Source organism: Nothobranchius furzeri, chromosome 2, assembly GCF_043380555.1.
Source record: "Nothobranchius furzeri strain GRZ-AD chromosome 2, NfurGRZ-RIMD1, whole genome shotgun sequence".
NCBI classification, from domain to species: domain Eukaryota; kingdom Metazoa; phylum Chordata; class Actinopteri; order Cyprinodontiformes; family Nothobranchiidae; genus Nothobranchius; species Nothobranchius furzeri.
In genome coordinates this window covers 9,849,860-9,861,909 of record NC_091742.1, presented here as the reverse complement: position 1 = coordinate 9,861,909, position 12,050 = coordinate 9,849,860, and the positions used below count along the sequence as shown (strand labels likewise).

General features: G+C 39.9%; 1 protein-coding gene across 22 annotated transcripts in view; it reads left to right on the top strand.

The window, feature by feature from the left end:
- Window positions 1–12,050, top strand: part of afdna (afadin, adherens junction formation factor a) — a 102,655-nt gene that overhangs the window by 66,540 nt on the left and 24,065 nt on the right. For all 22 annotated transcript variants that reach the window (XM_054748090.2, XM_070543818.1, XM_070543819.1 and 19 more), the window contains 3 exons: window positions 2,127–2,207; window positions 11,150–11,215; window positions 11,289–11,362. In XM_054748090.2, coding sequence (XP_054604065.2) covers window positions 2,127–2,207; window positions 11,150–11,215; window positions 11,289–11,362 — 221 coding nt within the window. The remainder of the gene's footprint in view (window positions 1–2,126; window positions 2,208–11,149; window positions 11,216–11,288; window positions 11,363–12,050) is intronic.

The following is a 12,050-nucleotide window of genomic DNA, read 5'->3' as shown; positions in this document are numbered from 1 at the left end:
GTTTGCAGGGATTCCGTAGAAATTGTTGGTTTCTGTGACTTTCTACAAAATTTCAATCTGCTCATGTCTTCACCACACTGAAAAACAGATGACAGTTACTCCGGATTTACTGGATTATCCAGGATTTCCGGTAGTCATGACACACAGACATAAAAACATGAGAATTTCTTAAAAAGGTAAAATTCCTGAAGAGAAATCAAGCTGCAGAAGATTAGACTGACATAGTTTGACTATTTTTAGAGGTGCGAAAACATGGAAGTTGTGTGTGTGTGTGTGTGTGTGTGTGTGTGTGTGTGTGTGTGTGTGTGTGTGTGTGTGTGTGTGTGTGTGTGTGTGTGTGTGTGTGTGTGTGTGTGTGTGTGTGTGTGTGTGTGTGTGTGTGTGTGTGTGTGTGTGTGTGTGTGTGTGTGTGTGTGTGGTCTCCCAGTGTAAGGGCATAATTACAGTGACTAAAGTGGAAGCTATTTACTTTTCAGGAGACACTCGCCGACAAACATGTGCACACACAATTTAATCAACACCAATCACAGTGGAGAAGTTGGTGAGCGTGGAGCAGTAATAATAGACTTCTTTTCATCACACACACACACACACACACACACACACACACACACACACACACACACACACACACACACACACACACACACACACACACACACCACTTTCCCTGTAATTGCTGTTTGTCTCTGCAGTCTCGACACAACGCAGGCGTCTCTCATGCCTGTAGTGTACCACTGAGGCCGTATTCACCAGAGATTTTTACACCAATGACTTATGTCATTTATTATCTTTCATTTAATTCCTAGAAATCTTCTCAGACTCCTTAGTGGACCTTAATTAGGTTAAGGAACCTAGGCTTCAGAAACCACAGCTTTCACCTGTGTGTAGTGCGATTTAGCTGACCTCAGTGCAATAATCTTTCGTTTGACCCCATTCAGGTTATGCAATTATGTGATACTTGAACAATCTTCCACTAAAGGTAACAGAGGGAAACCGTTTTGGGTCAAATGAAATTTTCCACTTATTTTTTAATATAAGTAAACCCCAGAAGACTTCTCTTTTTTTTAAGTAACAGGACATTTCTCCTTTTTAAAGTCAACCGGCTCATCGTACCGTTCTTTTTTATTGCCTCCCTGTGTTTATTAGGATTTCTCACTGATTACATTATCAGCTGATTGCATTATGTAGGTGTTCTCTACATAAAAGTTCATCCTTTATCTGTTTATAAAAAGCTGCATGAATGTTAGAAAGGAAGTTCGATCTTTTGTAGGTGACTGAGACTCAGAGCGATGTAGTTTCTGACTTCCTGTCATGTTTAGTGTCCAGTCAGATTATTGGACCTGGTTTTTCTGTGTCTGGGTTTGATGTGACGGTCCAACCTGGTGATTGTGATTAAACCATTTAGATGTTCTTCTGTTTGTTGTTGTTGTTGGCAAGCAAAGAAGTGAAATAAGATTTTTTAACGTAGAAATTAATGGCATGAGCAACTTTTATAGGAAGTTTATGTACGCAGTGATTAGGTTGTGTATGAATACAATGTTTTATAAGATGGCTGATCCATATAATAATAATTTTCTCTAATCTGCTTTATTTGCCCAATTGTGGGACTATTTTGTCTTTAAATGAAGAATCAGGGTTATTTGCTCTAATTTTTATCAACTTTGGTTTGATAAATCTCACCACCTCTGCTCAGAAAGACGTAATACGATCCCAACATGCTTTTCTAGACGTCTGACATGAATTTGTTTGTTATCCTTCATCAGTGTTTTCATGACGTGGGAACTCGGCAGTTCTCTTTCTACCCACTAAGTTGCCCAGCCCTGCCTAAATGAGCCCTGGTGTGTGTATAGTGTGTATTTGTGTATATACATGTGTGTGGGTAGTCGTGATGTGGTTTTCATTCTTGACTTGATTCCATCAACCACAGGTTCCTCCGTGGTCTTCCCCTTTCCCCCTTTATCCCTCCTTCATTCCTTCCCTCCCTTTCCACATCCCTCCCTCCCTCATTTTACTCCTCATTTTCCTCCATTTTTCCAAAGCGGACAGACTCGATCTTCCTGAGCCTCTTAACGTGAACTCTGAAGACATTTAAAGGTTCATTTCCTGTCTCTCTTCTTTTACAGCCAATGAGGAAAGAGCCGGAGGTTGTCACGGTAACCCTGAAGAAGCACAATGGCATGGGCCTCAGCATTGTGGCTGCCAAGGTAGGAAACGACACCTGGGAGTGTTCATGTGTGTTACAAGTTAAATGAGAACTTTGTTTCATGTTTTAAGAAAGAAAACAAAAGATCATTTGAAAAAAGGGAGGAAAATGGGCGTAAATATGAGACGCCATCCCAAAATAACCTTGTTCAGCTGTGTAGCAGGTTTTGTGTTCTTGTGTTATTGTGAGTTATACTGAGAGGTGCTGCTCTTTTAAACAACCTGCTTTTGATTGTTGAGTCTGACAGCGGTGCAGAAACTAAACACTGACACTGTACAGAAACTTCTGGATGGCTCCTGGACAAAAGCTGTTTAGTTTGCTGCTGCAGCGGGGTGGAGGGTGGGGGTCAATCTGACTAGATCAGGGTCTGGATGCATGTTTCTACTGGCAGCTTTAGTAAACCAGAAGGACAACAGAGGCGTAATTATAGCTTATTAAAGCTTTGAAGTTTTAAACTTCAGATGCAAAGAAAGTTGAAAGAAAACAGACGCCTGGAACTTTTCTTAATTTGGCTTCCATGAGTCAAAAAAGTGCAAAACAATAAGAGCTGGAACATTTTGTATTTTTGTTAAATCAAACTGGTTAATTTTTTTGTTATTTATAGATGAAGTAACCAATGCAGTTTAGGACTTTTAACATGTTAAAATCTGTTCTTGTATTAAGTATGTTTCCAGAAGCTGATTGTTTGGTTTTTAGCGACATCTAGTGGCAAAGTTTGAGTTAGCAACCAAAACTTTACAGATCTGTAATGGAGGTTGATTCTAGCTCATTGCAAAAAAATAAAAATAAAAAATAAAAAAAACCTAGAGAACAGATGTTGTTTTAAACATTTATCTTTATGGGTCACAAAATATCATAAAAGCATCTCGCAAAAGTTGCTGAATTGGAGTCAGTCTGCTCATTTACTCACTCTTCACTGTTTCATCACAGATTTCTGTTTATTTAGTTTTCTTGTCTAATTGAAAACAAAACTGACTCTCTGTAAAACTCCACGCTGTTAAAGCACCGCTTCCCTTTGGCCTCAATGAGTTTGAGTCAAAACAGCAACAAGCACTTCTACACAGACATGTGTCCACCCTGACCGGCAACTCATTGTTTCTGTTTTGTTTCACCAGACGATGCAAGTCTCTGAAAAGAACTTTTCCCAGATTCCTAATCACACGATATCTTATCTCCTCGCGGTTTTAACCAAACACAAAGTGGGTTACTGGGACTGGAAGTGTCTGCTTCCAGTACGGAACGTTAGCATACTAGAGCGTGTGTTTCCTGCTGAGGACCGGAGGTTTCCTGAGTGGGTTGTGTGTTGAGTCTGTGTGTGGTGAGGAAGGACATTCTAAGGAAACCTCCTTGTTTATTTTCGAATCCTGAAATGGAGGCAGAGTGTGAAGGACGGGAACGGCAGGTAGAGCTGGTTCTGTCAAACAGCTGCTCGGATGTCAGTGAACTGGGCTGAGCTCCGTCCTGTTATATAACTCTGTGTGTGTGTGTGTGTGTGTGTGTGTGTGTGTGTGTGTGTTTGCCTTGTGAAGCAGCAGCAGCAGCGCTCCTCCTTAGTCTGACCAGCTGGTGTCCCAGCACACGCTTCACCTCATGGATCGCTGCCTGAATTCACCGATCTTTGACTGCAATTAGGAGCATGTGGAGGAATTTTTCTCTGCTTGGGAACGTTTATGGAATTTACTGCATCCTTTTAACCCCCTTTAAGTTGGGCTTAAAAGCTCAGACCGCTTTTCTAAAGGAATTTTCAAGACTTTTTGGATATTTCAAGTATTTTTCCCACCATAACTTTTTAACATGGCTCTCAGTATTTTCCCACATTTAGGAATTCACAGAGCCTCCTTGTCTCATGTCCGTATCCATAAATAATGATTTTAAAGGCACAGCTGAATGGATTTCCTCCAGCCAGTGTAATTGGGAGGTGTTGGGCTTGTCGGCTCATGTTAGCAGGTTGAAGCGCTCTCTGGGATAAAAGCAGGTGTGCGTGGTTTGTGTCCTCCTCTGGTCCGGACACGGTGGTGTGAACTGATCTGGAAACGGCAGCATGTGGTTTTCCGTGGTGGGCAGGAAAGACCAGGTAAAGGCTCTTTTAGTCATTTGTTTTAAAACTGAAAGGAAAGAAAAAGTGATCCAAGCTTTAAGAATTAGACTTTCTTTTGTATTTTACTTGTAGCAGCTTTGAAACCAAGTTTCTTCAGACTCGGATCATTTATCTGCTGTCTAGAACCATTCTGGGGTTAACCCCATTCTGAGTGTGATGACCGCCAGGTTTTAGTGTTTGCTTTCAGGGCCGTTTTGCTAATAGTTAAACTAAAGCACACAGATGGTAAAAGATCTGGGTAACACGGTTCCTTCTAAAATTGTATATGACTGATAAAAAACAAGAAAGTAGCTTTTTGAATCCAACTTACATAATACATGTAGTTTTAGTTTACTGTTATAAACACTTTCCCTCCAATTCAAATCCTGAGAATCACTGAAATCTCATTGTAGAACTTCTGATTAGTTATTTTGCTTAATCTGAACTCAGTATCTTTTACCTTGTATTAAATAAACATCTGGATTAACAGATAACAGCTGTCAAACCTTCAGCTAGAGGAGGACCACAGTTCTTCACGAGTTAAAACCTTATTTTTTATGTGCATCTTTAATGGTTCTGGTTGGACTCTTCAGCAAAGTAAGCTGGATTACTTTGACCAAAAAAACATCAATATTGCCCCAGAACATGCATAAAATGGTTTGAAGCTTGATTGAAGATAAATAATTCAGTAATCACAGGATGAATCTGCTTGTTTTTAGATTGATTTTAGATGCCTTCTTTTTTGGGGTTAAAAATGTGTTTGAAGTTGTTTGTTAGTTGATATTTTTTCATGTTCTGGAGGTGGAACAATAACACGATTGCCCCCTCCCCCCCACGAGGGCAGGAACAATGAGAGGATGTAGCTCAAACACATGCGTCTGCTTTCCTGTAAAGCTGCAGCCTTGTGTGTGTGTGTGTGTGTGTGTGTGTGTGTGTGTGTGTGTGTGTGTGTGTGTGTGTGTGTGTGTCCCTCTTTTGTGCTTATCTAAAGGTGTGTGCTCATGTTAGTATGGATGTATGGGGGCATATTTCTAGGTAAACCTAGGTATGCATTTTCTTCTATGTGAATATTATAATTATCATTAATATTAAACCCACAGAAACATTTAAGCTGCATTTAATCAAATATTATAAGACTGAAAAACACTTTAAACAGAATCTGATTTGGTTAAAGACTTACTTTATGGTAAATATGTTAAAAGTAAAAATAAATAATTTAAGTTATTTATTTTTTACTACTTAAAATAGCCAATCAAAATAAATTTAAGTAGGGCAAATTGCAAACTTAAGTATTTTTTGTACTAAATTATGACCCCCCCCCCACACACACACACACACACCACACACACATCTCATATGCTATTGTAAAATGTTAATATAACAACTATCTAATAATTTGTTTTATTTTTATTATGTAATTGTATAAAAATGCGACAGTAATAAATCAATGAAATTAGGAATGTCTAATTAGTAGTCATTCGATATCGGCCCAAAAACACTGTATCGAATTATATCGGACGGCATCAAAATAAGCAGTCCATTAAGGCTCACATTTTTGCAACCAATTGGTTAAAAAAAGGTCATTTTTTTCATACTTCCTGTTATTGGCTCTTGTTTTCCGATTGAGTAATATCACTTGATCAAGCCTTTCATACATTCTACACTACAATATAGGTAGAAATATGTATGATTTGTGCTGATATCGTATCGGATTGATATCGGTATCGTATCTGGAATGACAAAGTTGTATTGGGACATCCCTAATTAAAATTGGCCCCGACCCCCTGAAGGTCCTCCACTGGTTGGCAGAAGACATGTGTAGGACTGGAAATTGCAGGTTTATGAACGTACTAATCCTGATACTCCATAATCCCAGCTGTGGCCTTTTTTGTGCCTGTTCTCCCATGCATGTGGGGTTTTCCTCCCACAGACCAAAATCATGCATGTCAGTTTTAATTCTTCACTCTAAATGGTCCCTGTGTGAGAGTGAGTCAATAATGGAATAAATAAATAAACCTGCGTCCTAATTTCTCTTGTGGTAATCCTCATGAGTGTAATCCACCAGCTCAGTGGTGTGAATCTTGACTCAGGACAACTTTGATCCTGCTCGTGTTCAGCACACGTCAGCTTCTCCTTGTTATTTCTCACCAGTTCAGCAGGTTTTCTTGTGAGGAACTGATGAGACATGACCAAGCTGTGTGGACAGATCCCAAACAGCTGATAGTGGTGAAACAAAGTCATGCGAACAAGCAGGAACAAACGGCACAGATTAGATTTATGACTGTGTTTAGATTCTGATGCTTGGTAGAACACCACCCCACTGCCTCGTTTACTCATTCATAGCATCATATCTTAAGAAAGAAGATTTAGATTTAATCTCCTTGTTTAATGTTCTTTTAGATTCAGATCATGTGTCACCTCAGAATAAAAGTAAATTCTATTATTTCTAAACTTAGCTCGGCTGAAACTCCTGAGCTGATTGGTTTCCATAGATGAGTCATGTTATTCTGTTTTATCAGAACCGCTTGTCACTCCTATTGAAGCCTTTTGCCTGGATTATTGCACTAAATCACAATGAATAAAATGTTTTAATTATTATGAGTCACTAATTAAAGGCTGAAACTGGATTTGTTCTATTAAAACACATAACATATTTTTACACAAATTTCAGGATGACATTTTCATTAAAAAGCACGTTCTAATTTCCTGGTTTATCAGCTGACAGATCAGCTGTTTTTACATTTTCCTCCATAAATATTTGATCAGATTAAGATTATTTTTGCTGATTGTGGCTCTTTGTCTTCCTTTCCCATTAAGTTTTCCCACATCTTCAAAAATGATTCTGCTTTCTAGGAAATGAGATGTGTTTGTGTATTTCTTGTAGAGGTCGTGACCTTTAACTTTTGACTCAACATGCAGCTGTTATCTCGTGTTTTCTGCTCAGCCTCCGGGTTTCACTTTTAATTCCAGTTTTCTCCTGCAGATCTCCTACAGTACTGACGCTTCAGCTGTTTAAGCTGCTGATTTTTTGGGCAGCAGTAGTTCAGGAGGTAAAGCAGGTTGTCCAGTAATCGGAAGGTTGTAGGTTTGATCCTGGTAGAGTATGTTGCTGTTGTGTCCTTGGGCAAGACACTTAATCCACCTTGCCTGCTGGTGGTGGTCGGAGGGACCGGTGGCGCCTGTGTTCGGCAGTCTGGCTTCTGTCGGTGCGCCCCAGGGCGGCTGTGGCTACATTGTAGCTCATCCCCACCAGCATGTGAACGTGTGTGTAGAGTAGTAAATGTTGCTGCTTTTAAGCTTAATATATTACCTTTACTTGTGACCAATAAGCTGTGATATTCTAAGTAAATATGGAATATCAACCTGCTTGGTCTTTGGATGTTTAGTCAGAAGATTCTTGGATTCTTTGCTTTTTCAGGGATCAAACACACACACACACACTTCGTATCAATTCAGACAGTCAAGTTTATAAAAGATAAGAAATTTATTTTCTAAACAAATTAAAGCATGACAAGTTAACCAAGGCTACTGTGATGGGTGAATCTAAGAGGATGGGATGTGATGTATGGTGACTATGTGTGAATGTGAGGTTATCAGAACCTTCGTATCTAGAAGAAATGAGTTCTGGGTGAAATGAATTTGGTTTGCATTAAACTATGAAGTTGGTTCTTATCAAAAGGACATCAGACGCAATCAGGTTGTGTTCTACGTACCCCTGAGGAGACTCCCTTTCGGATATGAGATGTCGGGGGGGGGGGGTTAATTTAAGCACAGATTAATCAAAACATTATTGATCATTTCATGTAACATTTGTTCATTCCATTTCACGATTGATTAACTCATCTGAGCTGAAAATAGTCACTTGAATCAGAGGCATGAGGAATCCTGCGGTGTTATCAGAAGAAGGCTTTGTTCGGGAACACAGGCTGACATCGTGTTCCTCCTGAAATCTCAACAAGGTTTGCAGAACCGTGTTGCTTGTTGGAAGGTAGAATGTAAAATCCACATCGGAGAATGGAATTTATGTCTTCCGGTGACCGGTGGCATGTAGGTCATTTTTTAGGTGAAAACTGACCATTGCTGGACTTTACGCACATGTGAATGGATGAATGACTGATTGTGTTTTGAAGCGCCTTGGGAGGTTGTAGAACCAGGCCATTTACCATTTGTTGGCAGCTTAAATCCTCAGTTGTTTCTAAATGAATGTAGTTGAGTTTGGCAATTTATAAAGAGCTTTTATAAAAGCTTAACTAAATAGCTGCTAATTTAAGTTTTTCTGAGAAGTTTTACAATTAAGATAAGTAAAATAATTGTTAATTAGCAAATTTTTGGGATTAAAATCCTGTAAATTGTTTAAGGTTTATTTTTGATATTTTAAAAAGCAGCAGAGGTGCTTTCTTTAGCTTTAAATTAATTTTAGACACTATTAATGAATCTTTTCTCTTCGGGTTCCTTGAAAATATCTAAAATATTTTTCTAAGTAGCACTTTAATGGCTGAACTGGACTGCCTCTTATGGATTAGAAGTTTTGTAACCTCACAAAGCAGGTTGATGTGTTTTATTTATTTATTTATTTTAACCATGACAGACTGTCATTTGGCTGCGGTGCCAGACCAGGTGTTGTTCTCACGTCCAGTGTCATTTCTCATTGAGTCAGCTTCAGAAAAACGTCTCATTGCTCTGAAATCTTCCATCCATCTTCTTCTGCTTATCTGGGGTCGGGTTGCGGGCGCAGTAGCCTAAGCAGCCCAGCCACTTGGGCCAGCTCCTTTTGGGGAATCCCAAGGCGTTCCCTGGCCAGCCGAGAATCATAGTCCCTCCTGCGTGTCCTGGGTCTTTAGGTCTCCTCCTGGTCGGACGTGCCTGGAAAACCTCACCGGGGAGGCGTCTGAAGATGCCTGAGCCCCTTCAACTGGCTCCTCTCAAAATCTTTTCAATTATTATTTAATCCTACAGTGTCTCATTATTTTCTAATAATTACATAAAGGAGGACATATAGTTATTTGTAAAGGTGGAGTTAAATAAACTCGTATGTAAAGATTAGCTGTTTTTTTTTTATTTAATTTTTGTTTCATCTCTTTTTCCTCACACTCTCGTATAAATAAATCTTAACAGGATGAGTTATATTGAGCTTAAAGAGCAGATGTACCCATCATTATGGTTTATTAGTTTCAGTTATTAAAGGGTTGTGGAATTCACTTCGAGGCCACTGTGTAAAATAACTCTCCGTTCCACCTTAAAAGGAACCCGACTGTTGATTTGTGGTTTGTGACTAGCTGCTGCTCATTTGCACGTTTCAACCTACAGATCTGCATTTATTTTGGTAATTGGTCGATTCTGAATCAACCTTTAGTCCTCATGATGTTTACTTGTCTGCTCTCAGAAAACAAACAGAAATTCAGATAAAAAAAACTACTTTAAAACAGCGTGAGGAAAATCACTTTTAAAATATAAGTTGCATCTTTTGCAGGCTAATTTAAGGAAATGAAAAAAATTGGTCTATTTATTCAGATGTTATTGCTTATGGACTAAATGGAGCCTCTGCAGAGCTTCAGTCATCCACTCTAGAAGAATCCTCCCCAAATGCATCACAACCTATAGAATTGACGAAAGTTTTATTTGTTGCTCACATTTAGCATTTCTTTACCCATTTGTGTTGCTTATGTTCTGCTGCGGAGTTTTAAAAGGTTCTTGTAAACACTCTGCACCATTAACCCGAGTTTAACTCCCCACTGAGACAGTTAGAGCCATGTTTCCACATCTTAGTAGTCCTTTAATCCGCTCTAAAGACTTGCATCTTGAAACAAAACCAGAGCAATCACGGCGCGTCTGTAAACGATCTCATAAAACTTTTATAGTAGAAGAAAACCATCACGTCTTCGTTGTCGGCAACAGAAAATACATTTCTGGTTTCTGTTCAGAGGATAAACATGTCGAGATGTTAAATGTCTGAAGTGACGCCGGCTCTGTTCTGCAGAGTAAACCTCCTCCCCACCTCACAGGAAGTCCACAGAAGCTCTGGGATGTTTGTGCACATCTACACTCGGCTCCTTTTTATTGCTCTCATGCTGTTTTGGAAAGACAGGATTTGGATTTAAGTAAATATTACAATCTCTGCCGATGCTTTAAGTCGTTGGCAGTATTGCAAGAATTCCGGAGAGGAGAGTAAAGCGGGAAAGCTGAAGGTTAAAACTGGTTTTATTGTGTTTGACGGCTGCAGAGCTTTAGGGAAGCTTTAAATGGTTTTAGTTTGACTTGTTGGAGAGTTTTATCTCAGACTGAAGAGATCAGGTGTTCTCCTGCAACCTGGTTCTGTTTAGTTTTAACTCTTGTTTTTATACATCTTTGTGGTTCTAAACCACAACAATTAACTGAAAGAGTATTTTTTTCAGAGAATGTTTGCACAAGGGGACGAAACAGACCAGTTCAAGCCTCCTCACACATGTTTACATTCCTTTGTCATGCAGCAACTTCAGGTTCTGATCAGCCCAAATTTATCAAACCCAAGTCCAAACATTCAGACAAAGAGTTGTCATGAGGAATAGGGAGTCCTCGTTTCATTCCGACAGAACATGAAACGACTAAGATACGCAGAAACATCAGAAATCACCGTGGTAACGATTAGACTTCTTTAGCTCCTTGAGGACATCCATCTTCTCCTGTAGCAACTTTTAAACTGAGAGCTTTGTTAATGTTGGCTTGTTTACTAATCAAACCCCTGATCATCCTCTCTGAGTGTTTATGATGCCTTTGATCTCATTTCTGGAGGCATGGAAGATTTTTTTTACCATAAAGAGTAAGAAACAAGTTTTTATTTATGATGTGTGTGCATGTGTGTGTGCGTGCGTGTGTGTGTGTATGTGCAGGGTGCTGGTCAGGAGAAACTGGGCATCTACATCAAATCCGTGGTTAAAGGTGGAGCAGCTGATGTGGTGAGTATTGCTCCTCAGACAGGAGATGTTGTGCAGAATCTGACAGTGGCTGATTGTGTTTGTGTTTGAACAGGACGGCCGTTTGGCAGCAGGTGACCAGCTGTTGAGTGTTGACGGCCGCAGTCTAGTCGGCCTGTCTCAGGAAAGGTAAACAAACTGTTCTGCAGCTGTTTGAGTTTCCAGTTCAAGGAAATAATCTGGATGCATGGAAATTATGTGATGTTACACCAAATAAATGCAAATAGGGAAACTGGAAATGACCAGCTGGCGTTTCTGAAGTATAATGAAACGTTTACGGGGAACAGCTGGGCGTGGGTGTTTTTATTTGTGTTTAACCACCTACTGGTCAGCAGTGATGCCATAAGATGATGAGAAGGTTTATTTTAGGACCAGTCTGAGCAGTTAATGACCATGTTGATGCGGCGTCTCAGGGAGCTCAGTGTTACGCCATCATCAGGCGGTTCCACTTCTGTCCTCGTAAAAGAACAGGATGTCCAGCGTGTTTGGAAAACACAACTGTAACGTAACAGAAAGAGGGCGTGTTCCTGCCGGGTGTAATCCTCCCGCTCTACATGCTCAGGCTTGATGTTTGCTGTTTTGGTGTCAGCGTAGAGTCGAACTGGATTTACAAACACTTGGTTTAATTGCATTTACCTGCAGGAAGCAGGTTTATCATGAGGCCACTAGCATCGTGTTGATCGAAACAACAGGATGCTCGTTCATGCTGCCACGCTGCCCGTTTTATCTCGAGTTAGAAGAATTGGCTTCTGCTGGTGTTTAGGTTTGGTATGTTTGATGTTTCTCAGGTATGATTGCTGTGATGCGAGTCTGTAGT